The sequence below is a fragment of the Schistocerca nitens genome, chromosome 4, assembly GCF_023898315.1.
Source record: "Schistocerca nitens isolate TAMUIC-IGC-003100 chromosome 4, iqSchNite1.1, whole genome shotgun sequence".
Taxonomy (NCBI): domain Eukaryota; kingdom Metazoa; phylum Arthropoda; class Insecta; order Orthoptera; family Acrididae; genus Schistocerca; species Schistocerca nitens.
Window position 1 is genome coordinate 566,066,955 of NC_064617.1, and position 27,665 is coordinate 566,094,619.

At 39.7% G+C, this 27,665-nt stretch overlaps 1 protein-coding gene across 3 annotated transcripts in view; it reads right to left on the minus strand.

The window, feature by feature from the left end:
- LOC126252871 (tetratricopeptide repeat protein 17) overlaps window positions 1-27,665 on the minus strand; it is a 319,229-nt gene that overhangs the window by 147,905 nt on the left and 143,659 nt on the right. For all 3 annotated transcript variants that reach the window (XR_007545864.1, XM_049953825.1, XM_049953827.1), the window contains exon 9: window positions 1,165-1,439. Coding sequence is in view for 2 of the 3 variants with exons in the window: in XM_049953825.1 (XP_049809782.1) it covers window positions 1,165-1,439 (275 nt within the window). In the remaining variant the exon portion in view is untranslated. The remainder of the gene's footprint in view (window positions 1-1,164; window positions 1,440-27,665) is intronic.

Sequence of the window (27,665 nt, forward strand, 5' to 3'; positions counted from 1 at the left end):
ATACCACTGAGTCTTCAATCTTCAACATGCACATAAAACAATGTAGCTGTACAGTTCATTATTATTATTGTCATTGTTTTATCATGTGTGTGTGTGTGTGTGTGTGTGTGTGTGTGTGTGTGTGTGTGTGTGTGTGTACTGTAGATCAAAAAAGGATTTGTCTGAAAGTTAGCAAAGTTCTCAATCTTGATGCTGCAACATCTTCAGTTTTGGTAGTTGTTACTTTTACTCAAAAATTATTTACATTCTGCCAGGACTTTCCATACAATATTTATTTCACTACCACCCTTTTTCATTTCTCTTTCCTTCTACATTTTTATGATAAACTATAAAACTTTTTCAGAATTCTTTTGCCCTTCTCAATTCTATTTTGTTTCTGACAGTAAGCACATGTAGTTGCCTCCTGTCCGTCACATCAACAATGCTTCCTATTTTCCTAGTGTCCTGTATTCAGAGTAGCAAATTGTTGTATGTTCTTTTTGTCTTTCTTTCCTTTTTTTCAAAGGCTTGCTCCATTTTTGAATCAGGCTTTTATTGCCCCTATCGGCTTTTTGGCTCTACTGCAGCTTCGCCAGAGTCCTGTTAATTGCCACTTTTTAACATGTTATTGTAAAAGAAGGAAATAACTAACTTCTACAATAACAGAAATTGAACACTTCTTGAGTGCTGATATTAAACATATAAAATCCATTTTCCTCAAGCTCCCTTTTCCTCTGGCTAAGTTAAAATGCATCACTGAGAAATCATCAAAGCATTTCATAGATCATAAAGATTATGAAAAAATATTAAATGATGTGTTCAGGTACCAGTTGGCTAAAAAACATCTTGTTCAAATATAACAAGGAAAGTTGTGGCAGAATTTAAATAATTTAGGAGTAAAGGAGAACTACTGACTGAATAGTAGAAATGTTGAATTGTTGAGAGGCACACAAAAAACAAAAACTTTTCTATATTGGTCAGTAATCACAGTTACATAGACTCATCACTTCAAACCTGTGAACTTTTGCTGTAGAAAATTAACTAGTTATGACAAATGTAGATATACTATTCATTATAAGGTCATCAGTGTTTTTAAAATTCTAGACTAAACTTTACCAGTATGAATCACTGATTAACTTTGTTAAAAAATTAGAAAATAGGATATGGTTATGAAAAAGATCTTACTTGAATCCCTTTGTCTCTGGAGACAGGTACACTGGAGGAAGAGAGATTGGTATGCGGTGCCCGGCAACAGCAACACAATCTTTATCTCTCAACCTTTTTTGTTCTTCAAAGATCTCTGGAACTGTGGAAGATGGTGAATGCGTTTTTTTGCTTTTCTTCTTCTGTGTTTCCACAACACGTAATGGAGGAGAATCTTTCAAAAGGCTCACTGCATCTGATTCCTGCCAAGATGTCTTTGGACTGTTTGCAGACATTTGTTTGCTGATTAGTTTTACCTGTGAAATTCAGTACTTTAATTCCATTATGCTGAAGACTGTGCAAGCAATCCAGAAACAACATATATTAACACACTATGTCATATTAAAATGACTATGTAATTGTAAGTATTAATTTCCTGATATGTCTATTTCCAAAATATACGGTCTTAATTGTATATACATAGTTACTATTAATTACTATTACAACAACCAGAAGTATAACATTTTTGCTTTCATAATTATGCAAGAATTGCTGACAGCAGCTGCTAAATAGCTATTTAATTTTTTGCTATTATTATTTTGTTACTATTTTATCTCCAACTAGCTGTTTTTATTGTTTTTCATTCATTTGTGACCAATTTTGAGGCTGTAGGTTTCATCTTCATGACCTTGCACATAAATACAAAATAAGTTACAGTAATGAACATAGACATTAAGATATAAAAGCATTTTACACCTGCAATTCCCATTTTGGTTAACACCTTCAAAGGTAGACATATCCTTCAACAGGGGTTCAAATATTTATCATTGTACTCACAAATGGGAAATATCCTACCCACCATCCTTCCCATCACTCCCAAAGTGGTACCTGCCACCTACCCCATCTACAGGTCATTATATTATGCCATACCCACTCTCAGCTGTGGCACACCTGCATCATATCACCATGCAAGACCCAAGTTCAAGAGCTGTCTGGTACACTTGCCCAGCACATCCTACTCCAATTCCATCAGAGGCTTATACTATCCCATCAGAGACAGGACTACTGGCAAAAGCCATCATATCATGGAGTGTCTTCAGTGTGATGTACAGTTGACAGAACAATATTCAAATCACTCTCCAGTATTTTAAATAGTTTACATTTCAAATAGTTTTTTTACACAATTGTTTGTGATAATATTTGTTCTAAAAGTAATTTATTAGTGGATTTACATTCATCTTTGACTATCCTGTAATGTTATTGTTTCGAAAGGTCTGTTATATGTGAGTGTGTTTATGTCTTGCATCAAAGTCTCTCAGTTGTGTGTGTTCACATTTTGTGGCAAGCAAATAGTGGTTGTAGTGGATCTGAAAACTAAGTACTGATAAATTTGTTTGTACATTGTAGTCAGCTCATAATTTTAACAGTTTTCAACCAATGTTTCTTGGGAAGTAAGTGAAAAAAACCTTCAGGAAAGCTCACTCACTTGTAGCATTCAGTTTTCACTGAGTGTACCAGTGGCTGCAGATTAATCTGTGCTCTTCTGGTGCAATTAGAAAATCATGAGAGGAACTAGATAGGATGAAGAGGGAGAAGGGGGTTTGGGAGCTGAAAGCTGGTACAAAGGTTGCTAGTAGAATGATATATTCGGACTGTTTCACATGGTGTATCACTAATAGATCTGACCAACTGTTAAGTGTTTAATGTCTCCGCTAGAAAGAGCAGATAACCAGTTGTTCGTTCCTCACTTGCACAATGAATTTGCAATCATTTAGTTCCAGTATGATGGAAATAGAGGAATTATGGGGCATTTCAGACCCTCTGGCTATAATTGTGTACATTAACTTTTACTGTGTCTCCACTGCAACAGAAGTAGTTTTTGCCAATGGAAACCTGAGGTACACATTTGTGAATGTTCAGTATTTTCATCATATGCAAGTGGTGCCAAATTTTGGACATCACTACAAAAATATCAGCAAGTCAATACAGCAGTGCGCAGCAGTTCATGACAACTAGAATAAACAGATGTGGTTAGTTCGCTATATTCTCCTGTTTAATTGAAAATCATTATTGTTATTTTGTACGATAATTATTAAATGATCATGTTATTACTCATTAAAATAGAGAATTTTTCATAATTAGTTATTTTAGTCCATAAAATGAAGCCAAGTTTACAAAATATGTTTTGAAGATGGGTACATGGTTCAAATGGCTCTGAGCACTATGGGACTTCACTTCTGAGGTCATCAGTCCTCTAGAACTTAGAACCACTTAAACCTAACTAGCCTAAGGACATCACACACATCCATGCCCGAGGCAGGATTCAAACCTGCAACCGTAGCGGTCATGCGTTTCCAGGCTGTAGCACCTAGAACTGCTCGGCCACCCCGGCCGGCGATGGGTACATATTTTTGCATAAATCTTGCATATAAAATCATTTAAAAAATCACCTAAGAGTATTACCACATACAGAAAAATTTTCCTTCCTCTAGAAAAATTCAGGTCTGAAAGGGTTAAACAAATTGTAAATTGAGCTCTGGACAAATATTTGTCTGGTAAATGGATTAAGGACAGAAAAGTTCCACCGTGGTTTAGCAACAGAATTTGGAAAGTGCTGGGGTTCAAATCAAATGGCTCTGAGCACTATGGGACTCAACTGCTGAGGTCATTAGTCCCCTAGAACTTAGAACTAGTTAAACCTAACTAACCTAAGGACATCACAAACATCCATGCCCGAGGCAGGATTCGAACCTGCGACCGTAGCGGTCTTGCGGTTCCAGACTGCAGCGCCTTTAACCGCACGGCCACTTCGGCCGGCGGAAAGTGCTGGGGAAGCAAAGGTTGTGGCACTCTCGATTTGAAAGAGAACACACAAATGATGCCTTCCAAAAATTGGTGGAGATTCGTGGCTCTGTGAAAAGATCTATGCGTGCAGCATATAACAACTACCATCATCAATCACGAAGTGGGTCTAAGGCTTCTATCCACTTGCTCGACGACCAATCTGGTGTGGCAGTGAAGATATCAAAACTTAAGACAAAATGTTAAATTCCATGTTTAAGAAATTGCTCACACAGGAGAATTGTACAAAAATGCCATCATTTGACCATTGTACTGAGTCCCGTATGGACGACATAGTAATAAGCATTCCTGGCATATGGACGACATAGTAATAAGCATTCCTGACATAGATAAACAATTGAAAGAGTTAAAAACAAACAGATGGAATCCCAATTCACTTGCCCCTTATTTAATTTGCATTTATTGTGAATCTCTCATAAAGTGCAAAGTCCCAAGTGATCGGAAGAAAGTTCAGGTGGCTCTTATATAAGATGGGTAAAAGAATGGACCCTCAAAATTATAGAACAATATCCTTAACGTTGGTTTGCTGCAGAATTTTAGAACATATTCTCAATTTGAATATAATAAATATTCTAGGGACTGAAAAGCTTATGTCTAAGAATCATAACAGTTTTAGAAAGCACAGCTCATGTGAATCTCAGCTTGCCCTTTTCTCATGTGATGTTCTGCAAACTATGGATGAACAGCAACAAGCAGATTACATATTTCTAGATCTCCATAATGCATTTGACACAGTACCCCACTGCAGGCTGTTAATGAAGGTATGATCATACAGAATAGGTTCCCAGATATGTAAGTCACTCATAGACTTAAGTAATAGAACCCAGTATTTTTGCCCTCAATGGCAAGTGCTCATCAAAGTCAAGGGTACTGTCAGGAGAGCCCCATGAAAGTGTGATACAGCTGCTACTACTTTCTACAAACATAAATGATCTGGTGGACAGGGTGGGCATCTATCTATGGTTGTTTGCTGATCGTGCTATGGTGTCAAAAATGAGTGACTGCAGGATGATACAAGACAACACAGATAAAATTTCTAGTTTATGTGATGAATGGCAGCTGGCTTTAAATATATAAAAACGTAAGTTTTGCAGATGAGTAGAAAAACAAACACTTAATGTTCAGATACAGCAATAGCAGTGTCCTGTTTGATAAAGTCATGTTGTTTAAATATCTGTAAATAACGTTACAAAGCGGTACAAAATTGAACAAGCATGTGTGGATTATGGCTGGGAAGAATGACTGACTTTGGTTAACTGGGAGAATTTTAGGAAAGTGTGGTTCATCTGTAAAGGAGACCACATATAGGACACTAGTGCAACCTATTTTTGAGTAGTGGTCAAGTGTTTGTGATCCACACCAGGTCAGATTACAGGAAGACATCAAAGCAATTCAGAGGTAGGCTGCTAGATTTGTTACTGGGAGGTTCGTATAACATGCAAGTGTTACAGTGATGCTTCGGGAACTCAAATGGAAATCCCTAGAGAGAAGTTGACGTTCTTTTCAAGGAATACTATTGAGAAAACTTAGAGAACCAGCGTTTGAAGCTGACTGCAGAATGAACCTACTGTCACCAACATACATTGTGCATAAGGACCATAAAGATAAGATACAAAGAATTAGGGCTCACATGGAGGCATACAGACAGTTGTTTTTCCCTTGTGAGTGGAACAGGAAAGAAAATGACTAGCAGTGGTACAGGGAACCTTCGGCCATGCACCATATGCTGGCTTGCAGAGTATGTATGTAGATGTAGATGAAGATGTAGAGCAGTCTTCTGTAGCTGTAGGTGCAGGAAACATGCAGCAGACCTCAACAGTTAAGAAACCCAAGTCAGTTATAAATTCAGACAGAAAGGAGGAGGTTCTGCTGTTATGTACTTCTCATGGCAGAGGTGTAGGACAGCAAATGCAGGAAGTTTTGGGGGAGTGAGTAACAGGTCGTCAACATTGTAAAGCCTAGTGCATTATTGGTTCAGGTGACTTGTAACATATGGGAGTTATGCAGAAATTTTGCTAAAGAGGATAAGATAGTGATTGTGGATGGAGCTAGGAATAATCTTGATTGGGTCGGGGTGTATGACACAGGTGGTGACATGGAAAGATATTTACTCAAACTGATGGCACAAATCTGCAACTCATTCAGCTGTTTTAGTGTCATGATCAGTCTCATATTGATACAACTGTTAGGCATATTAACATGGGGCTTGAGAAGACACTGATGATGGAAGGTGTAGCTCACATTTCAGTGGTGTTAGTTGAGTCTATTGATAGACTGGGCATCATATGCACACCCAGCACCTCAATCAGTATGGGAAGGGGACATTGGCAAAGCTTTCAGGTGATCGTGTAGTAGCATGTGGTGGAACCACTCATAGGAAAATTCTTGTAGTAAATGGTGTTGGACTTGCATCTTTTTTTTTAGTCTGGAGCCACCTGATATGTACTTTGCTTAAGGGACATCTCTCTAACAAAGGGTCCAACCTTCAAAAAAGATCAGGTATCAGTAATCAAGAAATTAGAGGTATTAGAGATAAAGTTAGTGAACTGTTTGCTGATTTGACAGACAGTATTGGTATGTCAGAGCAACACTTCAACAATGTGACAATTTGAGGCTTCCTAGGCCAGGATATAGATTACCTAGCTTTTTTCATAGAGCTCTTTGCAGAATGGAAGTGAAAAATGGTATTCATTTGAACCTATTGGCTTATAAAAGTACTGAACTCAATAGGTCATTGAATGTTGTGCAAGAGCAATTGAATTCAGTGAAACTATGCTTTCACTTGTCATTCATTACCTATGGGCCCCTTAACTCTGATTTCAAGGACATTTCTGTACAATCTAGGGAAAGTTGTTGGTTCACTTTATGGAAAGTATCAAAAATTAGTTGTATGTTGTGACTTTAATATTAATTTTGTAACAGATTGTGCAAGAAAGGAAATGATATTAGATTTAAACACACAGCACCTGATGCAGACTGTTTCCTTTCCAACCAGAGTGCAGGGCAACAGTACCACACCTATAACCAACATGTTTTTTCATTCTTCACTCATATAGTTACACACTATTTAGAAATGTTAACAAACAGCAACAAAGACTTTTTTAAACCTCAGCAAAGAACAAGAATGGCAGGATATTTACTGTGTTGATAATACTGGTAATAAATATAGTGCTTTTCTCGACAAATTTCTCATTCTCTTTGAAAGCTGTTTTCCATTACAATGTTTAAAACAAAATATTGGTACTTACAGGCCATCTGGGTGGCTGACTAATGGGATAAAGATATCACGAAGAAAAAAGTAGAAATTATATCATAACGTAAGAGATAGCAACAATCAAACTACACTAACCCATTCAAACAGTACTGTAAGGTGCTCAAACATGTATCAGTCCTTCAAGACTGATTCATGTTTGAGGACCTGGCCAATAGAACAAGGACCAGAATATAAAGTCAACATGTGCGAAAAATATTTTTGTTACTGATAAGTCAGATATATGTACTGTATTTTAGATTAGATTATATGTACTTTTCATTTCAACAGATCAACAATAGGACGTCCTCCAGGATGAGAAACATGTCAAAAAAACAAGAATATAAAATAAATATTTACAAAGAACAACAAATATGCTAATGTACCTTCCACAGATCCCATGTGAAATGGTCATCTCGTGAATGTAGAATAAGTCAAGAATAACTTAAAAATATTTTATTTAATATGTGGTACATAATTTGTCACAAAAATGTAAATCTTCAGTATACTGAGGGCAACTGATAATTTTTAGGCTATTGTAGACATACATCACCAAATATAAAAATCATTTTACAACACTTATTTATAATGATAGGATTACCACACTAGATTAATACAGAAATCAGATTGTACATAATACTCACATAATTTAATATTATTAGTAACATATACTCATTAGTTGGATCTGCTATGAAATTCATCAATGGAGTAGGAGGAGTTGGACATCAATATATCATTTTAGATGCTTCTTAAAATGAACTTTATATGTAGTTAAACTTTTTATTGTTGATGGCAAATTTGTGACATGTGTTACTGAATACTTAGGTGTCTTTAAATGTTTATGAGGATTATTCTTATTTCTAGTATTGGTTCCATGAACTGAGCTGTTGGTTTGAAGAAGAGATATATTTTTAATGCCAAGTTTCATGAAGGAATAAATATATTGGGAGACAGTAGTTAGTATCCCTTGTTCCCTACACGGGTCTCTGAGGATGTTCTTGCGTTCACACCACAAATAATTCTTATTAAACATTTTTGCACCTGGAATACTTAAGCTTGATTTGATGAGTTACCCCTTAAAATAATACCATATGACTTTATGAAATGAAAGTAAGCATAGTATGCTAGCTTTTTTATTTTTGTCACTTATGTCTGACAAAATTCACATTCCTAATAGAGGTTAGTTTAGCGACTTCAGCTGTTCTGTGGTATGCTCCTACTACTTCAATGTATCATCAAACTGTAAGCCCAAGAATTTAACACCGCCAACTTCTTCTATCTGTTTGTCATTGTATTTTGGCCATATCCTGGTATGAAACCTGTTACAAGTTCTACAGTGCATGTAGTGTGTTTTTTAGTGACAATGAATTGTCTACAAACCATTTATTAATGTCCATGAAAATTATAATATTTGTCTCTTTCCTGGTGACACTCACGGTTTCCTGTCAGATATATACAATCTGACCCATTTTGCAGAATATCCTATTACAATGTAATATTCTAATTTACTTGAAAGGATACTGTGATCTACACAACTAAATGCCTTTAACAGATCACAAAATATAGCAGTAACCTGTAATTGATAGTCTAATGAATTAAATACATTCTCACTGTATGTGTAGATTGCCTTCTAACACCTAAAGCTAAATTTCAGAAAAGGTAACAAACAATCAGCTTCTTAACCATCTGACAACACGGTTAGTCAGAGTTCAGATTTCTAAAGGGTTCTGATACTGACCAGTAAACCTACCCAATGGATACACTTAAACTTTTGATTGAATTTGAATATGTCGTAGCGTAGAGCAAAATAAGACACACACATTTCTTTTTCTTTATGTGCCCATAAGGTCATTAAGGGTGTGAAACACTCCCTGGAAAGAAATTGAGTTTAATATTTCTGAATGAATACCACTGAAATGGCAACACATACAAGAAAAAAATTTCAAATGAAATTCCTATGGTTTTTAATGTACATTACAACTGTACACTTAGGTTTGTGAAAAAAGTAATTTTTTTTCTGAAATCCATTCCTCCCCTCATCCGCAGATGGGGGTTTAGGATTCTGGGTGTTTAGGAAGGATTCCTCTAGATGGTCCAGGAATAGGTTGGCATAGGGCGGTGCCATGCGGGTGCCCATAGATGTACCCCAGGTTTGTTTGTAGGTAATGCCTTCACAGGAGAAGTAGTTGTGGATGAGGATATAGTTGGTCATGGCGACTAGGAAGGAGGTTCTTGGATTGGAATCCGTTGGGTGTTGGGAGAGGTAGTGTTCAATAGCAGTATAGCCTTGGGCATTAGGGATGCTAGTGTAGAGGGAGGTGGCGTCCACAGTGATGAGCAGGGCACAATTACTTCTCCTTTGAAGACATTACCTACAAACAAATCAGGGAGGGAGTAAGGGAGGCTGAATGGACTTTTTCAACACCAAAGGTACGAGACAAGTGCAATTTCATAATAGGAGTCACAAGCAGGATCACAGTTTTTAAAGCAAAAGTGAACAGATGTCTCACATTTACACGATTTCTTTTCAATGTAACCACTCCTGTACAGTGCATATTTGAAAAGGTTGAAGAAAACTGAATATGAATGAGGGATTGAATTTTTAGAATATTCTTTCTTAAATGCAAGTTAATATTGTAATTATACAGTATAATTAACCTGAATAATGTTTCAGAAAATTTTCCACTGCTGAAATGTATAGATGTCTAATGGCTTAATCATGCTGGTTGTTCCTGCAGGAATCACTAAAATATTCACCTCGTTTCCATGTTTATCAATGGTGTTTAATTTTTTTCCTTTTGTACAGCCTACGAATCTAGACACAAGACTGATTTTTCATTTGCATTAGGTATATAAATTTGTTCAAACCACTTCCTTATGAACTCTGATGTAAATTTACCAAACATAAATGCGAACACAAGGATATTATCTACTTTGTGTAAATATTTTCCAACTTTCAGGTCACTGTTGCCATCTTTTTTTAAAGTTTATTCAATGAGAAGATTAAATGTCTGCTTGCAGGTATAATGGGCTGTATTGTATAACTGTGTGATAAGGCATTCAGGGATTCTGCTAGAAATTCTGACTTTTGACATTTGTCTGAAGGATAATGTTTGTCTTGCATGCAGTTCAAAACTGAAATATGAGTGGTCAGAATTATACACTCTGGCCTTTCCAATCATTGCAATTTTTAATTTTACTGCCTCCACAAATTCTTAAACTTTTCCCCTCAATTTTTCTTTATTTGCTATTTGCACTTGAGTGATGAATTTATCAATTTTCCTTGATACAATCTGGTGTTTTACTTTAAAATTATGCATCCATTTTGAGGAAGCCTTGAACAAACACTGTGATAAATTAACATCATTCCTCACTTGTAAAGCCCATCTCTTTACATCTAGATGATGTATTGGTTTTGATTTGTCCACGGCAATTTGAAATTTATCTAATACATACTTGGAAATACCTAACAACTTTTCATTTCTTGTCCCATATTCAGCAATTTGTACTTCATATTTCCAAAAAAATATCACTGTTTCAACAAATCTAGTTGCACTATTGTAATGTAAATAAAAAATGATACAACTTTTTTTTGACGTTTGTTCTTTATATCTGTTGTCGTTTCAACAGTATTCATTCATAAATATTAAACCCAATTTTTTTCAAGGATGTTTTTCTTAATGGCCATACAGGCACCTACAAAAAATACTTGTCTCTTATTTTGCTCTGCACTACAGCATATTCAAAGCCAATTAAAATTGAAGTGTATCCCTTGGGTAGGTTTACTTGTCAATATCAGAGTCCTTTAGAAATTCAAATGTGACTTTAACTATGTATTGTGTGTTGTCAGAGGGTAATTTTCCAATATTTTCAAGAATTATGGCAAAAATGAAAATGTATGTAAATTTGATGGTATTTATATATCTGCTTTCCTAGCTGAAAGCTTAACTTGAACATATTTCAACCATCCACATAATATTTCAATGATAAATGACTAGTTACAATGCTAACTTAAAATGTTGCTAAACTCAGAAGCACACTCTTTAAATAACTTTGTTGATTTTTATTGTAACCAACAGTGCTTTTTGATTTTAAAAATTTTATGGTGGACATTTCTTCTACTCATCAAATGAATTCACAGTTGCGAATAAGGACTACCATCATCTGTAGAATGGAAGGACGACAATGAAAATTTGTGCCAGACCGGGACTCGCTTACCGCGAGCAGTCACCTCACCATTTGGCTATTCGTGCTGACAGCCAGACCCAAACTTCCATACGTCATTAAGCATGCGTCTGTGAATACGCAGAATAACACAGGCATTGAAATATTGTATTTCTTCTACTGTTTGGTGAAAGTCATATTCATATTACTGAAGTTATTTGTAATGTCTGATCTGAGATATTACATCTCCTACTAAACCTGATGACACCATCCTTTCAGTAACAGTTATAAAACATTTGTTAAAAAGTTTTGCAACACTGAACACATCTATTACCAATGTACCATTTACTCTTCATGCTATCTGGTCTTCTTCATGCTGGTTCTACCAATCTCTTCCTTCACTATACCCAATATTGTCTTTATTTTGTTACCTGATGCAATTACCTTTTCCTTGTGATGCACCTTATTTGAAGCCTGTTTCACCAGCTTTAATATTTTGTGTATATCTTGTAATGAGCTACAGCATAAACATCAGAACTCTTTAACTCTTTTTAGTGAGTAGATACAGTTTCCTTTTTGTCTTACATGCTGCCTTTATTTCTCGAGTATTCCATGGCTCCTTTGTAGGCTTTGATCTAATCTGGATTAGTTTTTACGGAAAACAGTTTTCAAATAATTTACGGACAATATTAATAAAAGTGTTTCATTTTGCCATAAGTTCTGTATACATCACTCCATTTCATGTTTTTGAGAAGTGTCCTTAAACGATCAATTTTTGGCTTACTAACTACTTCCTAGAATTCAGATTCAGTAGATTTTCTATCCCGTTCAATATACACTGAAGTGCTGAAGAAACTGGAATAGGCATGCATAATCAAATACAGAGTTGTGTAAACAGGCAGAATACTGTGCTGTGATAGGCAATGCCTATTTAAGACAACAAGTGTCCCAGGCAGTTGTTAGATCAGTTACTGCTGCAACAATGGCAGGTTATCAAGATTTAAGTGAGTTTGTGCATGGTGTTATTGTTAGCACATGAGCGATGGGACACAGCATCTCTGAGGTAGCAATGAAGAGGGTATTTTCCCATACGACCATTTCACGAGTGTACCAGGAATATCAGGAATCTGGTAAAACATCAAATCTCCAACATTGCTGTGGCCGGAAAAAGATCCTGCACGAACAGGACCAACAACGACTAAAGAGAATCGTCAATGTGACAGAAGTGCAACCCTTCCACAAATTGCTGCAGATTTCATTGCTGAGCCATCAACAAGAGTCAGCATGCAAACCATTCAATGAAACATCATCGATATGGGCTTCTGGAGCTGAAGGCCCACTTGTGTACCTTTGATGACTGCTTGACACAAAGCTTTATGCCTTGCCTGGGCCCATCAGCACCAATATTGGACTGTTGTTGACTGGAAACATGTTGTCTGATCAGAGGAGCCTCGTTTCAACCGAGCAAGGTAGCGCAGTGGTTAGACACTGGACTCGCATTCGGGAGGACGACGGTTCAATCCCGCGTCCGGCCATCCTGATTTAGGTTTTCCGTGATTTCCCTAAACCACTCCAGGCAAATGCCGGGATGGTTCCTCTGAAAGGGCACGGCCGACTTCCTTCGCCATCCTTCCCTAATCCGATGAGACCGATGACCACGCTGTCTGGTCTCCTTCCCCAAAACAACCAACCAATCTCGTTTCAAACTGTATGCGCGGATGGTCATGTATGGTATGGAGAAAACCTCATGAATCCATGGATCCTGCATGTCATCAGGGGACTGTTCAAGCTGGCAGGGCTCTGAAATGGTGTGGGGAGTGTGCAGCTGGAGTCATATGGGACCCCTGATATGTATAGATATGACTCTGACAGGTGACATGTACATAAGCATCCTGTCTGATCACCTGCATCCATTCATGTCCACTGTGAATTCCAATGGGTTTGGGCATTTCCAGCAGGACAACGTGACAGCTCACATGTCCAGAATTGCTCCAGAGTGGCCCCAGGAACATTCTTCTGAGTTTCAAGAATTCTGCTGCCCACCAAACTCCCTAAACATGAACATTATTGAGCATATCTGGGAGGCCCTGCAACATGCCGTTCAGAAGTTATCTTCACCCCCTCGTTCTCTTACAGATTTATGGATAGCCCTGCAGGATTCATGATGTCGATTCCCTCAAGCACTAATTCTGACATTAGTCCAGTCCATGCCACGTCATGTTGTGGCACCTCTGCATGCTCTTGGGGGCTCTACATGGTAATAAGCATGCATACCAGTTTCTTTGCCTCTTCAGTGTAAAAATTTATAAAAGGGAACTGCGTGTTATATTCTGAGACCCCACTGATTATTGTTTTCATAATAGGCCTATAATTTTATTCATTAGACCTGTCTATTAAGGTATTGTCCATTGCTGTTTGTGTGCAATTATCTACCCCCTATTTGGGAAGTTTATAGTAGGAATTAAGTTGAGTGTTGGTGTTATTGACCTTAGTAATTCTTATTGGAAGATTTTTAAGAAAATCTACATTAAAATCACACACAACCACCATATATTTTTTCTGTTAAATAGCCCAGTGAAGCTGCAAGGTGATTTATCAACATATTAAATTTACCTGCAGATATTTGGCATGCACTCACTATTATGAAAAATTTATTAGTGAATTCTAATTCTGTCACAAATGCTTTCATATGCTGCTCTAGGCAAAATTTATGAATGACTATGTTCTTAAGTTCATGTCAATACATGGTGAATGCAACAATTTCCCTTCCTCCTTTTCTGCTCTACAAAAGTGAGATGCTAACCTAAATCCTGTAACACTTAACACATCTATACCAGTGGTCATATGATGATTATAGAGGCAGATTATGCCAACTGGGTTGGATGACTAATTCATCAATGCAGATAAGTTATTAATTAATTTTAGTCCTTGAATATTTTGCTGCATGAAAGATAGCAGGCATTTTGCACTAACTGACAGATAAAATTGGTAGGACATAAAATTTCTACTTATTGCTGAAACTTTTTAACAAACAGTTGCCGGTGCCTGAGGCAATATGGCACAATTATGCTATTTTTTAAAATTCTTTTTTATCTAAGAGTTTGTTTCAATATGAACCATTCTTAAAACTTAGTTTGTTTCTGTCTTTTCTAACCTAAAAAGGTGCTGCTCTTGCACCAGTAAGTGCTAGTATCTTGCCACTCATGACTATGACCCCCCCCCCCCCCCCCTCCAAAAAAAGTTTCTGCTATAAGCCCAGCCAGTTTACCCTTCCCTTTTCAGTTGAGGTGAAGGTCACACCTAGTATAATCATACCAACTGACAGAATCAGCAGGAACCATGGCAATATGTGACCCTGCATCTGACATAAGCAGCTGTTCCAGCTCCAAATTAATTCTCCTGACAGAAAAGTTCCAATGAGGTTTGTCATACCACCTCAGAACAGATACAAACTCAACGTTGGTACGTCACAACACTGATGCAATCTTTACCTGGTCACACACTATACCGTGTACAGCATCTCTGTCAGTACTACTGTCCAGCCCACCAACTGACACCACAGTGTCTCCCTTGGTGAAGTCTTTGCAAAGTGATTCTAAATCCTCTGCCACCTGCTCCAAATCAGTACTAGGTTTTTAAAAAATGGTGACTTGATATTCTGATCCTAGTGCATCTCACAAAAATTGGCCTACACCTCTAGCATGAGAACTGCCTAACCATGAAACTTTCTTTCTCTTTACTGACTTCTGTACATTCTTTCTTTTCAATTTATTGGCGAAAGTTTGTTGTATCCTGGCTAAATCTACATCTGACTGAGGCTCATCAGTTTCTAACTGAGGCAAAAGGCCAATCCTATTTTTTCACATTCACCACAAAGCTGTCAGATAAAGTTCTAAACCTGTTCCTTCTGTTTGCTTTAGCCAGTTTCCAACTCTCTATGCCTTTCTCCCTCCTTAACCTGTGTAGATCTTTCCCAGTCTTGTCTAATTTAGCATGAAGGACAGCAATTTTCTGCTCCAGTTACAGTCATCCCAATGGAAAGAAACTACTGTATCCATCATACCAAACCCGGCAACTAACAATTCTACAGCTAGTCAGGCACTTTTCACCCATGAAAAAATAATACTTTAGTAAGAATAAGTCAGTTAAATTACCAAGAAACAAGGAAACACATTTTAAAAAATTAGACCTGTACACAGCTATATGTAACTACACAACTAATGCAAAGTTCCTGGATAAAACAACGTAAAATTTACACTACCTTCTGGAAATAAGACCTTAATAAGGAAGGCTACACTGTACTTAAATTGCAGGAATGGAAAAATGAAAAACTGAGCAAGATTTTGTTAGTTTACTGCACCAAAACGCAAACAAAAATATGACTGTAACCCGATTTCATGATATTTTCGCATTTTCTGATATAATATGAGTGAGGTCTTTAATAGTAATATTTAAAAAAAAACATACTAAGGTGTATATTTAGTGAATTATCTCTACTAAATTAACTGTTATTACAATCTAAACAACTTACCTTTAGGAGAGCACAATAATTTACGCATCTTACCTGGTGAGAGGCTGCCAACTTTAACAATCAGTTTCTGAATGTATAAAGTGAATTAAATAAAAACTTAGTTTCTACAGGGAGTCATATAACTTTCTTATGAAATTGCTTTCCAAGATGCTGTCTGAAATACACCTCCCTGATACTGACAAGGGGAAGATTGAGACAATAATTAAATTGCGGAAGACTAACAACTCTCACAGATATGAGGGATATTGAAGATTACTGTTAAAATTTCTTGAATTCTTGTAGTAGCTTTCTGAAAATGGATGCAGCACAATACTGCACAAGAGGCAAGGAGGTGCAAAACACTGCCTATGTTAGTCTGTTGCTTAATCACATTTGTAATGTGTTCTTTAGAAATGGTCAGTTTCTTATGCAATTAAAGTAATCAATAGTGGAAAAGCTTTACACACACACACACACACACACACACACACACACACACACACACGCACACACACACACGAGAGAGAGAGAGAGAGAGAGAGAGAGAGAGAAGCCTATTTCAGCGAGATTGGTGTTTGCAACAGTTACTGTAAAGGTTGCATATACAAGGGGAATTGATCACTCCAGTTCACACAATTCACTGTTCAACATACAGTTTGGTTTCAGACATGGTTTTTCAACTGTAAATGCTATATTCTCTTTTCTCTGTGATGTGTTGGATTAAACAAAAAGCTGCAAACACTAGACATCTTCCTTGGTTTAACTAAGGTTTTTAATAATGCTGATCACAAAATACTGTTGCAGAAGTTGGACCATTAGGTAATAAGAGGAGTAGTTCACAATTGGTTCTTCTCATACTGTATGAGGTGTGACTATAAAATAACAGGAGTGATGCTCTCACAAAGTAAGTACGCATGTGCCAAACACAAATAAGCAAGAGCTGTGAAGTGTGAACTCTTCTCCGTCAGATGTGGCGTCTGTGGTGTCTGTAGGCAAATCAGTGTGGCTGTGGCCTTCATTTATGTAAGAGTTGTTATTTTGTTTTGCCGAAAAAATAAGTGTAATAATAAAGTAATGAACTGTAATGATGTTTCACATGAAACATGGGAAAACTGTTAGATAAACATATATTTTGCTAAATGAAGTGTATGGTAAAAACTGTTTATCATGTATGTGAATTTTTAAGTGATTTAAGCTTTTTTAAGATGGGCGAGAAGACGCTGAAGGTGATTCGTGCTCGGTATACCCTTCAACATATAAAACTGATTAAAATATTGAAAATGTACGTAGTCATATTGGATCTGACTGTTGCTTGGGTATTCAATTGTTTGCTGAAACTGTAGGAACTGACAAAGAATGGGTAAGGCAAATTTTATATAGCCAGTTTCACACGAGAAAAGTGTGAGGGAACCAACTCATGAAAATGTTTGTACTGGCAGTTTTTATACCACTGCAAATGATCATAATTTCTTGGAAAGAGTGATAACATGTAACGAATTTTGGTTTTATCATCCAGAAACTACGTGACAATCCGTGCATTGGATGTGCCCAACTTCACCGAGAGTGAAAAAATGCTTGATTGAGCAAAACAAGATTTTTTTTGAAATTCATGGAATTGTGTATCCTTACTGGGTTACTGAAAGTCAAACTACTAGTGAACATTACTACCTTGAGGTTCCTGCTCAATTCCGTGAGAAAATAAGAAAAAAAATTACCCAAACTGCGGAAGAAGTAGTTTTGTGTTCTGCATCCGTCTTGGGTTCTGCATCGAGACTATGTACTGGCTCACACCACATTGTCTGTTAAAAGGTTTCTAGCAAAGCACAGCATCCCAGTCTTAGACCACCTGCCTTATTCACCTGACCAAACATCATGTGACTTATCTATTCCCTACAAGTCAAATCTGCATTAAAGGAACAAAATTTTGGTCCATTAAAGCTGTGAAAGAACAAGCAGCATGTGTCTTCAAGAACCTCAGAGTGGAAGACTTCCAGCACTGTTTCCATCAATGGAAAATTGGCATGGAGCCTTGTACAGATAGAGGGAAATATACGGAAGACGATAATAATTTTTTTTTTTTTTTTTAATGAGACATTTTACAGCAACAGTACCATTATTTTACAGCCATACCTCATACTATAAGAACAGACAGCGAAACCTCGTTCTCCCTAGTAATGAGAATAGCTGTGAGGTGGCATCTGATTGGGGCATGATAAAGTGGGGGCTGAAGGGGATGAAGGGGCTGCTACTGTTTCTTCTATATAAAATGATATGCCTCCTAGTGACAGGTAATTCTAAAATATTTCTGTTCGTTGATAACACTAGATGGTAGTGAAGGATGTTGAATTCAACACAGGTAATGCATCAAATGGTGCAATTCAAGACATAAATTCATGGATAATACAAAATAAAGTAATGCCAAATCACAGTAAGACTTAGTTTTTACAGTTTCTGCAACAAAATTCAACAAAAACTGACATTTTGATTACACAGAATAGGTATATAGTAAGTGAGCCTAAACAGTTCAAATTTATTGGTGTTCAGAGAGATTGTAAGCTGTCACAGAAAGCCCATATTTAGGATCTTGTTCAAAAAGTGGATGCTGTTATATTTAACGTTATCTGCAATAAGTGATAGTTCAACATGAAAATTAGTCTACTTTGCTTATTTTCATGACATACTGCATTATATTCTGGGGTAACTGTTCCCACTTATAAATGAAATTTTTGGCTCAGAGACAGTCAGTTAAGTCAAACGCAATGTAAGTTTGTGAACCTCTTGTTGCCTCCTGTTCAGGTTTTGGGAATTCTGACACTGGCCTTTCAGTGTTGTTTGTTGTTAACTATATGACTTATTCCCAAGAATTAGCTGGTTTCACTCAGTTAATACTACACAGAAATCCAATATGAATGTGTATCACATCTCCTTGACTCTTGTGCATAGAAAGGCGTCAGTTTTCTGGTGCCTCCATTTTCAGTAAGCTGCCAAAGGATTAAAAAATCTTAGCAGTAGTCCTCAAACTTCTAAGTTTAAACTGAAGGCTTTCCTTATGCCTTGCTCCATCTATTCTCTCCTGGTCTTGGAAAAAAAATAGGCTAATTCTTGTGTCATAGTGTTGTTAGCCTAATTCTTGTGTCATCTACAGAGAATTCGTGTAAATTTTATTTTATAAATTATTACTTTTCTGATGTTAACTTCACGTACTGACTCATTCCCCAGCCATAGAGAGTTGCTCCTTAATTTGGTCTTACGCAACTAGATGTGTAAAATAAAAAACAAAATAAAACCATAGATTAGCTCTTCTTTAATATCTGTACATCATGTTATGTGAGTATGATCACCACCAGCAGTCCCCCAAATGAATGGCCACCATCACACTGTGTGCAACAGCACAGTTGACCATCTAGTGCCAGAAAATGCTGCTAAGCAGAACACGCTCAATTTCACAGGCTGCTTTACAGCTGTATTAGAAAGAGCACAACACAGCCAGTCAACAATATGCTTCTCTAATTCTGTTATATTCTGAGAGTGCAATGAGATAGAATCAGCCAGGTGCATATGAGCTTGCCTATCAATTTGACAGTCTGCAGAAAAATAAAGGCTGATATGGGCAACCTGTGAAGCAGAATGGCTGAAGGAATGTTGGGAGGAGATGGAATACTATGTCACAAGATTAGAGAGGGAACATGCTAATCAGCAGCCATGTAGTGAGATGAGCTTGGGAGGTGCACCTCAAACTGTAAATAGTGCAAGGTCTCCCACTGATGTAAAACCACACTGTCAATCTGGTAATTTCCGCCCCCTACTATGAAGAAAGACTACATTTTAACCTCATGAAGTAACTACAGATCCTAAAGTATGCAAGTTAAACAATAGAAAAATATATCAACACAGTGTTTCATTGAGATGATTCCAACACAAGTAATAAAACTTCAGAAGTCACATTGAATATTATGTTGAATTTTATTCTGAACTATCATTATTAATGACTTATTATGAAAAGGATAGTTGCTTCTAACAATACAGCGAAGATGTTGAGACGCAGATACGCACAACAGAAAAACTGTCAGCAAGTATGCTTTTGGCCAAAGAGGCAAGTAATTAGACAGACAGACACACACACACACACACACACACACACACACACACACACACACACACACACACACAACCACAGTCCCTGATTGCCAAGGCAAGGCTGCGAGCTCTGTGTGATGGGAGAAGCAAACTACGTGCTGGAGTAAGGAGGAGGCTGGAATGGGTAGGGGGAGGGATAGCAGGATAAGGTAAAGAGCTGCTTGTGGGAGCATACAGGGACAAGGTAGGGAGAGCATAGGACACCTAGGTGCAGTAGGGAGGATTAGATATAGGGCATGGGGTGGGAGGAGAGGAGCAGCAGAAAAGGAGAGAATTCAAAAGACATTGTATGCAGTGATGGAGCAAAGGGCTGTATAGTGTTGGAGGGGAAGGGGATGGGGGGTAAAGGACAACTACTAATGAAGATTGAGGCCAGGAGGGTTATGGGAACATAGAACAGTGAGCCATGATGGCTTTAATTTTGGTGGGCATGGAGCTTCGCTGGCGCCACTAACTACTTGGGCTGTCGATATCGATCCTGCTCCTATATCAGGAGTTTGGGTCTTTGGTTGAAGCGTGTGCTGTTGGTTTTTGATGGGCATGGTACTGATGATGACAAGTAAAACACACATAACTCCACTCAGGTGTGAAGAAGCTGCGAGTTCCAGGACTGCAAGCCATGGTGTTATTACCACCAGTCAGGACAGGCAGCCTTCAAAGTGGCACAAAATTTAAACTTGAAGGGTAGGCTAGGGGGAACATGGCTGGAAATTGTTGGTTTTGGGGAACTCCTGCTGTCCAGTATGTGCCACGAGAAGTCACAAGTGGTTAAATCGGTTGGAGGCAAGCCTTGATGACTGTATTATGGATTAATGGCTGTGAGTTGTGGGAAGAGCAGTGGACATCGCATGCAACCTGGTCGACAAGTTATCAGCCTACCCTGTAAGCTTAAATTCTGCGGCACCTCAAAGACCGCCTGTACGGACTAGTGGCAATAACACCCTGGCTTACAGCCCTGGAACTCACAGCTTCTTCACACCTGAGTGGAGTTAAATGTTTTTTTTTTTTTTTATAATTTTTATTGGTACTCATCATTTTTTGTTCCATGCTATATTCTTTGCAAGTGTACGAGCATTCTATGTCATAACTTGAGTTGGTGAAATGAAATTGTATCATAGTTTGGGTCGAAAACAAGGCACTCTTTGTAGATGAGTGTGCTCTAGTCATTGCATTAGCAAGTGCTGATGTTTAACCCTTTTAATTTTCAATTAATTCTAAGGAGTGTTAAGCTTGTAACTCATATGTATATTCACTTCCGCAATAACTTAATACTACGTACATCCTAGGCATTATCATCTGTAGCTTTACTTGGACAGATTGCTTTCCCCTTCTGATGCGTGTTGGCAGAGTAGTTTTGGCAGCAGATGATGCATTCCTGTTTCCCAGGCTCAAAGCAGAGATGTGTGTTCTTTCTGCTGTGGCGACACTTCCATCATCGCATAACGTCTAGGTTGGTCAGCAATCTCGTGCCTCTACCAGAAGCATCGTGTTGGTTCTAGTTAATTAAATTTGATTGTTTGATATGTGCCACGGCGAAGTATCACCAATTAATTGGGTCCTCTTGATCCATCCAATACCGTGAATTCAGGAAGCACAAAAGCTTCGAAACGCGTTCTGCAAGCCTGAAGTTCCTAGTTACCTAGTCTGATAACATTTCTAACATTTTAGAGGGCACGGGCCCCGAAGATCGTTCACGTTTGGTCTTTGCTCGCCATCCCACCAACATTGATGAATTGCAAAAACTAAGAGGTTCTACTGAGTCCCTCACCTTTGCTGATGAGCAGCGTAGGGTAGGTGTGGTTTCGGCAACAGTGCCTTCAATTTCCAGAGGTGAAAAGTTCACTCTCAGTTCACGTGTCGGAGAAGGCCAACACGTTGGTGTGCAGGAATTCATGCTGCAACACGGTCATCCCTTCCTTATGTTTGTGCCCATGTCAGACAGGAGCCTCTGTGTGTGTTATTGGACTCTGGTAGTTCTGTCTCATTACTTGACTATAAGTAGTATTTGAAGTTCAGCCATCTGTGTAAATTATCTCCCATGTACCCCTGCTTTACGAGATGTCATGTGGCCAACGGGCAAAAGTTGCCTCTGATTGGGGAGGTGCGGGGTAGTTTGTCCATCTGCAATTTTTCCTGGCCAGTTACTCTCCTGGTTGTAAGGAAACTAGCCATTAATTTATTGCTCTGTGGCGATTTTTTTCAAAGAGACAGGTTGGTCCTTCATTTTGCTAACAGTGCCTTCTTTAAATTCCCACCAGGTGAGAAGACAGCCCTATGTTCTTGATGCCATCAGAGTGTGATTAATTCTATAAGTTGCGAGACTGGGGAATTTCATGTGGTACATCTTCAATTGGACCAGGCCACGCATTTGTTGGATCTGTTGGGCGAGTTTTCTGATGTTTTGTTTAATAAGCTAGGAGTCACTAGTGTGATCCAATATTATATATGTCTGATTGATGATGTTCCTGTTCGGCAGTTTCCTTACTGATGTTCGGCCCCTAAAATGAAAATCTTGAGGCAGAAGCTGGCTAGTACGCTGCAGAATGGGGTGAACAGGTCTTTTACTTCTCTTTATGCCTCGTTGATTTTTCTTGTCCCCAAGGCTCAGGGCCAGGAGTATAGGCCGCTTGTGGATTATAGGCTGCTGAATAAAGAGGTTGTTTTAGAGTCAGCCCCCTTGCCTGATCTACACAATTGTTTCATGTGGTTCTCTGGTCTAGGTGGTTCACTGTGCTTGACTTGAATCAAGCCTATTATCAAATCGCTCTCACCAAAAAATCCAAACATGCCACAGCCTTTTGCACTGACTGAAATCCCTACAAGTTCAATAAGGTGCCATTTGGGTTGGCCACAGGAGCTGCTGTTCTCTCATTTGTTGTTGGATCTTGGGGGATTTGAAATTAGTCTGTGTATTTAACTACCTGGATGATATGGTCATTTATAGTGATTCATTTGAGGAACACCTTTCCCATCTTAGACAATTGTTGTCAAAGTTTTGCGATGCTGGGTTAACTGTCAAGCCGCCTACGATTACTCTCACCGGGTGTCAGGTTTCATTTGTGGGTCATCTGGTTTCTAGGTATGGCATTAGTATCAACCAAGAGCAAAGGAAGGACTTGAAGAGGTTCCCCCAAACTAGTACCAGGAAGGAGGTAGCTAGGTTTATTGGCACAAACATACGGAAGGGATGATAGTGTTACAGCACAAATTCATGCGCACCAACGGGTTGACCTTCTCCAACATGTACGAATACTGGCCCCCATCCCCACCCACCGTCCCCTCTCCACAGCTTCAGCTCAGAGCCCACACAGCCAGACGCTTGTGTACAAGATGGTCATTCGTGCCAACTACATACGTCAAATAAAAGTTTTGCATCACCCTGGTTACCAGAAATCCTGAAGATAGACGTTGACTATGGATATTGTATCAGAGACACAGTCAATTGACTGTTCAGAGATGTCACTAAACCCTCCCAAAGATGCAAACAACCATGCACGAGTAGCAGCTATTAGACGGAAGGGGTCCGACAGCCGATCAGTTCCAGTCATTCCACCAGGAAGGTGGTACATGGATTGTGTTGCCTGTAGTTCAACCATGCCTAGATGGTCAACACCGCGGTTCGATTGTGTCCGCATTGTTCCTTTGTGACAGGAAGAGCTCTCAACAAGGAAAGTGTCCAGGCGTCTCAGAGTGGCCCAAAGTGATGATGTTCGGACATGGAGGAGAGACAGAGAGACAGGAACTATCGATGACATGCCTCGCTCATGCCACCCAATGGCTACTACTGCAGTGGATCACCGCTACCTAAGGATTATTGCTCAGAGGAACCCTGACAGCAATGACACCATGTGGAATAATGCTTTTCGTGCAGCCACAGGATGTCATGTTACGACTCAAATGATGTGTAATAGGCTGCATGTTGTGCAACTTCACTCCCAACATTCATGGCGAGGTCCATCTTTGCAACCACGACACCATGCAGTACGGTACAGATGAGCCTAACAACATGCCAAAGGGACAGTTCAGGATTAGCATCATGTTCTCTTCACCAAGTGTTGCACATGTCTTCAACCAGACAACTGTCGGAGACGTGTTTGGAGGCAACCCAGTCAGGCTGAATGCCTTAGACATACTGCCCAGTGAGTGCAGCACGGTGGAGGTTCCCTGCTGTTTTGGGGTGGCATTATGTGGGGCCAACATATGCCACTGGTTATCATGGAAGGTGCTGTAATGGCTGTACAATGCACGAGTGCCATCCTCCGACCGATAGTGCAACCATATCGGCTGCATATTGGCAAGACATTCATCTCCCCCATCATGCACATCTTGTGAATGACTTCCTTCAGTATAACGACATTGCTCAACTAGAGTGGCCAGCTGTAGTGCCTCGAGAATTTCGGTGTAAAGTCTAGAGACACTTGGCTTTCCACTGTCTTGAACACCTGATATTGTAAGTATGAGGGTGAGAGAGTGGAGATGTGTCTACCTCGCCACCGGTTTCTGTGTGTGCAGGATGGACATGTATCAGGAGAATACGGCAATAGTGACGGTCAATTGACATGGGCAAGTGGTTGCCTCACTCATCACAGAGTTACAAGACCAGCACTAGGAGCAAGCGCACCTTACTCTGTGACAGTGCTACATCAGTCATTATTGTGAACAGTTGAGTTATGAAACAGAAAAGACACTTTTTACTTACTTACTTACTGACTCCCTAAAGTTGTGGATGGTGGACATGTGAGAACCTTGAGAGGTTTTTGGAACTGTATTTATTGTAAAAGTAAGTAATAGTTTCTGACAGACCGAAAGTCATTGGGCTTCCAAAATGTGATTCATTTATGTAAAACTGTTATGAGGTGTTCTGTTTGTGGAAGTGAAATATAGTAGGATTGATTTAAAAGTATCTTGAGTGTACACAATCATTTTAAGAGTAGAGAAAATTCCTCCAAATAGTATCATATCTTCGGAGAAGAAGTTGGGCAGATTGTCACAGCAGGCTATCCTGAAAAGATCAGCAAAGCACCTCCAAATAAGTCCAGTGATGAAGAGGACGTGTGAGTCTTGCATACCAGCACCACATTGCTTCCTCTAGTTGCCGGAAACTGCCAGAGAGCATGTTCTCCAAACATGAACCCTATTGAAAATGCCTGGGATCGATTGAAAAGGGCTGCTTATGGATGACATGACCCACCAACCACTCTGAGGGATCTACGCCGAATCACCATTGAGGGGTGGGACAATCTGGATCAACAGTGCCTTGATGAACTTGTGGACAGTATTCCATGACTCATACAGGCATACATCAATGCAAGAGGACATGCTGCTGGGTATTAGAGGTATCGGTGTGCACAGCAATCTGGAACACCACCTCTTAAGGTCTTGCCGTATGGTGGTACAACACACAATGTGTGGTTTTCATGAGCAATAAAAAGGGCAGAAATTATGAAACTTCCTGGCAGATTAAAACTGTGTGCCCGACCGAGACTCAAACTCGGGACCTTTGCCTTTCGCGGGCAAGTGCTCTACCAACTGAGCTACCGAAGCACGACTCACGCCCGGTACCCACAGCTTTACTTCTGCCAGTATCTCGTCTCCTACCTTCCAAACTTTACAGAAGCTCTCCTGCGAACCTTGCAGAACTAGCACTCCTGAAAGAAAGGATATAGCGGAGACATGGCTTAGCCACAGCCTGGGGGATGTTTCCAGAATGAGATTTTCACTCTGCAGTGGAGTGTGCGCTGATATGAAACTTCCTGGCAGATTAAAACTGTGTGCCCGACCGAGACTCAAACTCGGGACCTTTGCCTTTCGCGGGCAAGTGCTCTACCAACTGAGCTACCGAAGCACGACTCACGCCCAGTACCCACAGCTTTACTTCTGCCAGTATCTCGTCTCCTACCTTCCAAACTTTACAGAAGTTCTCCTGCGAACCTTGCAGAACTAGCACTCCTGAAAGAAAGGATATAGCGGAGACATGGCTTAGCCACAGCCTGGGGGATGTTTCAAGAATGAGATTTTCACTCTGCAGCGGAGTGTGCGCTGATATGAAACTTCCTGGCAGATTAAAACTGTGTGCCCGACCGAGACTCGAACTCGGGACCTTTGCCATTCGCGGGCAAGTGCTCTACCAACTGAGCTACCGAAGCACGACTCACGCCCAGTACCCACATCTTTACTTCTGCCAGTATCTCGTCTCCTACCTTCCAAACTTTACAGAAGCTCTCCTGCGAACCTTGCAGAACTAGCCTTCTGAAAGAAAGGATATAGCGGAGACATGGCTTAGCCACAGCCTGGGGGATGTTTCCAGAATGAGATTTTCACTCTGCAGTGGAGTGTGGCTAAGCCATGTCTCCGCTATATCCTTTCTTTCAGGAGTGCTAGTTATGCAAGGTTCGCAGGAGAGCTTCTGTAATGTTTGGAAGGTAGGAGACGAGATACTGGCAGAAGTAAAGCTGTGGGTACCGGGTGTGAGTCGTGCTTCGGTAGCTCAGTTGGTAGAGCACTTGCCCGCGAAAGGCAAAGGTCCCGAGTTCGAGTCTCGGTCGGGCACGCAGTTTTAATCTGCCAGGAAGTTTCATATCAGCGCACACTCCGCTGCAGAGTGAAAATCTCATTCTGGAAACATCCCCCAGGCTGTGGCTAAGCCATGTCTCCGCTATATCCTTTCTTTCAGGAGTGCTAGTTCTGCAAGGTTCGCAGGAGAGCTTCTGTAATGTTTGGAAGGTAGGAGACGAGATACTGGCAGAAGTAAAGCTGTGGGTACCGGGTGTGAGTCGTGCTTCGGTAGCTCAGTTGGTAGAGCACTTGCCCGCGAAAGGCAAAGGTCCCGAGTTCGAGTCTCGGTCGGGCACACAGTTTTAATCTGCCAGGAAGTTTCATATCAGCGCACACTCCGCTGCAGAGTGAAAATCTCATTCTGGAAACATCCCCCAGGCTGTGGCTAAGCCATGTCTCCACTATATCCTTTCTTTCAGGAGTGCTAGTTCTGCAAGGTTCGCAGGAGAGCTTCTGTAAAGAAGTTTGGAAGGTAGGAGACGAGATACTGGCAGAAGTAAAGCTGTGGGTACCGGGCGTGAGTCGTGCTTCGGTAGCTCAGTTGGTAGAGCACTTGCCCGCGAAAGGCAAAGGTCCCGAGTTCGAGTCTCGGTCGGGCACACAGTTTTAATCTGCCAGGAAGTTTCATATCAGCGCACACTCCGCTGCAGAGTGAAACCTCATTCTGGGCAGAAATGATGTTTACATTGTTCTCTATTCCAATTTTCTGTACAGGTTCCGGAACTCTCGGAACAGAGGTGATGCAAAACTTTTTTTGATGTGTGTTTTTCCACAGGTTCATTCCCAATTTTGCTCCAGTTTGCTTCACCTCTTTTTGCCCTGCGCCGGAAGGGAGAAATTTTTGTATGGGACGAAAGCCAACAGTATGCATTTGAGGCTATTAACACCACCATCACTAACCCCCCAGTGTTGGCTGTGCCTGACTTCAGCAAGAAATGTATTATACAGACTGACATGTCCAATGCAGGGATTGTTGCAGTTCTCCACCAAGAGGATCAAGGTCACAGGTGCCCTTTAGTTTTTGCGTCAAGGAGGCTGTTTGGTCCCAAGTTGAATTATTCCATG